Consider the following 960-nt stretch of genomic DNA (forward strand, 5'->3'; position numbering starts at 1 on the left):
TTCTTGTCATTCACTGACAAAAACAAATACACATGATGCATAAAAGCAGACAGATGAACTCCTGTAGTAGGTGGCAATGCCCGTCCTTCTATCCTCTGTGATTTTTGCTCCGTACTGTTTTGGAAATCAGGACAAAGTAAGGAACTGTTATTGTATCTTACTTACGCTGCCTCTTGAAAAGGTAAAGGAATTTATCTCCCACTCTATTTGATGAAAAGGCAGAATGAGTCTGGAGATCTCTACTATATTTAACTATGTAAACTTTCTAGATAAGACGCATTTGTACTTGATCCCCATGTGCTGAAGCAACAACTATTTTCTTTTATCACCAGCTACCAGTTGTTACGAAAGTGACATGCACAGGGTGTTCCCACAAAGGCCCTATCTTTGTTCTTAATTATTTCCCTTTATACAGGCTGAAGAAGATTTTTCCTCTACAATTCCAAAATAGTTCAGAACTGGATTTTCATTTCAACACAGTAACATGTTTGCAGAAAAAAAATCCCTACCCCTTCAGCAGTCCCTGTTCTATTTCCTGTTGTCCCCATAGGAAGTGGGAGACAGCAGCTTGAAATTAAATTTCTTAAATGACAGTATAGAAAATGGATTAATTAGGTGTGATCTACATCAAAACGACTGTCATTCATAATTACCCCAGTGAAACTCTCCTTGCAATAGCATCTAGAAGGCCGTTACATAAACATACTTTGCAGCTCTCAAGTGATGTCACCACAGTATGTTAATCAGCCTACACGATACGTTCGTTGCTTTAGGTTTTCTCAGATCCATCTGTACTACAGATTCCACTATTACTACTGCAAGTGGGGTAAATCAGGGTTCCCAGTTTTTCTAATGTTCACTGGATTGCTGAATACCACTCAGGCTCCTCATAAATGCTATCGCCTAACAGCTCAAGCAATGGGGAAATGGGATTGACTTCTGGCCACTGAAACCAACACT

The 960-nt window shown here is 39.4% G+C and overlaps 1 protein-coding gene across 2 annotated transcripts in view; it reads right to left on the reverse strand.

Annotated features, from left to right (window-relative positions):
* Positions 1–960, reverse strand: part of STYK1 (serine/threonine/tyrosine kinase 1) — a 6,698-nt gene that overhangs the window by 4,586 nt on the left and 1,152 nt on the right. Inside the window, exon 3 of one of the 2 annotated variants that reach the window (XM_009324322.1) lies at positions 1–6. This exon is cut by the window's left edge and continues 243 nt beyond it. In XM_009324322.1, the coding sequence (XP_009322597.1) occupies positions 1–6 (6 nt within the window). Of the gene's footprint in view, positions 7–959 lie in introns of both variants that reach the window. The other variant, XM_009324323.1, reaches the window with a different exon arrangement.

The sequence above is a fragment of the Pygoscelis adeliae genome, unplaced genomic scaffold, assembly GCF_000699105.1.
Source record: "Pygoscelis adeliae isolate BGI_AS28 unplaced genomic scaffold, ASM69910v1 Scaffold65, whole genome shotgun sequence".
In the NCBI taxonomy this organism is placed as follows: Eukaryota; Metazoa; Chordata; class Aves; order Sphenisciformes; family Spheniscidae; genus Pygoscelis; species Pygoscelis adeliae.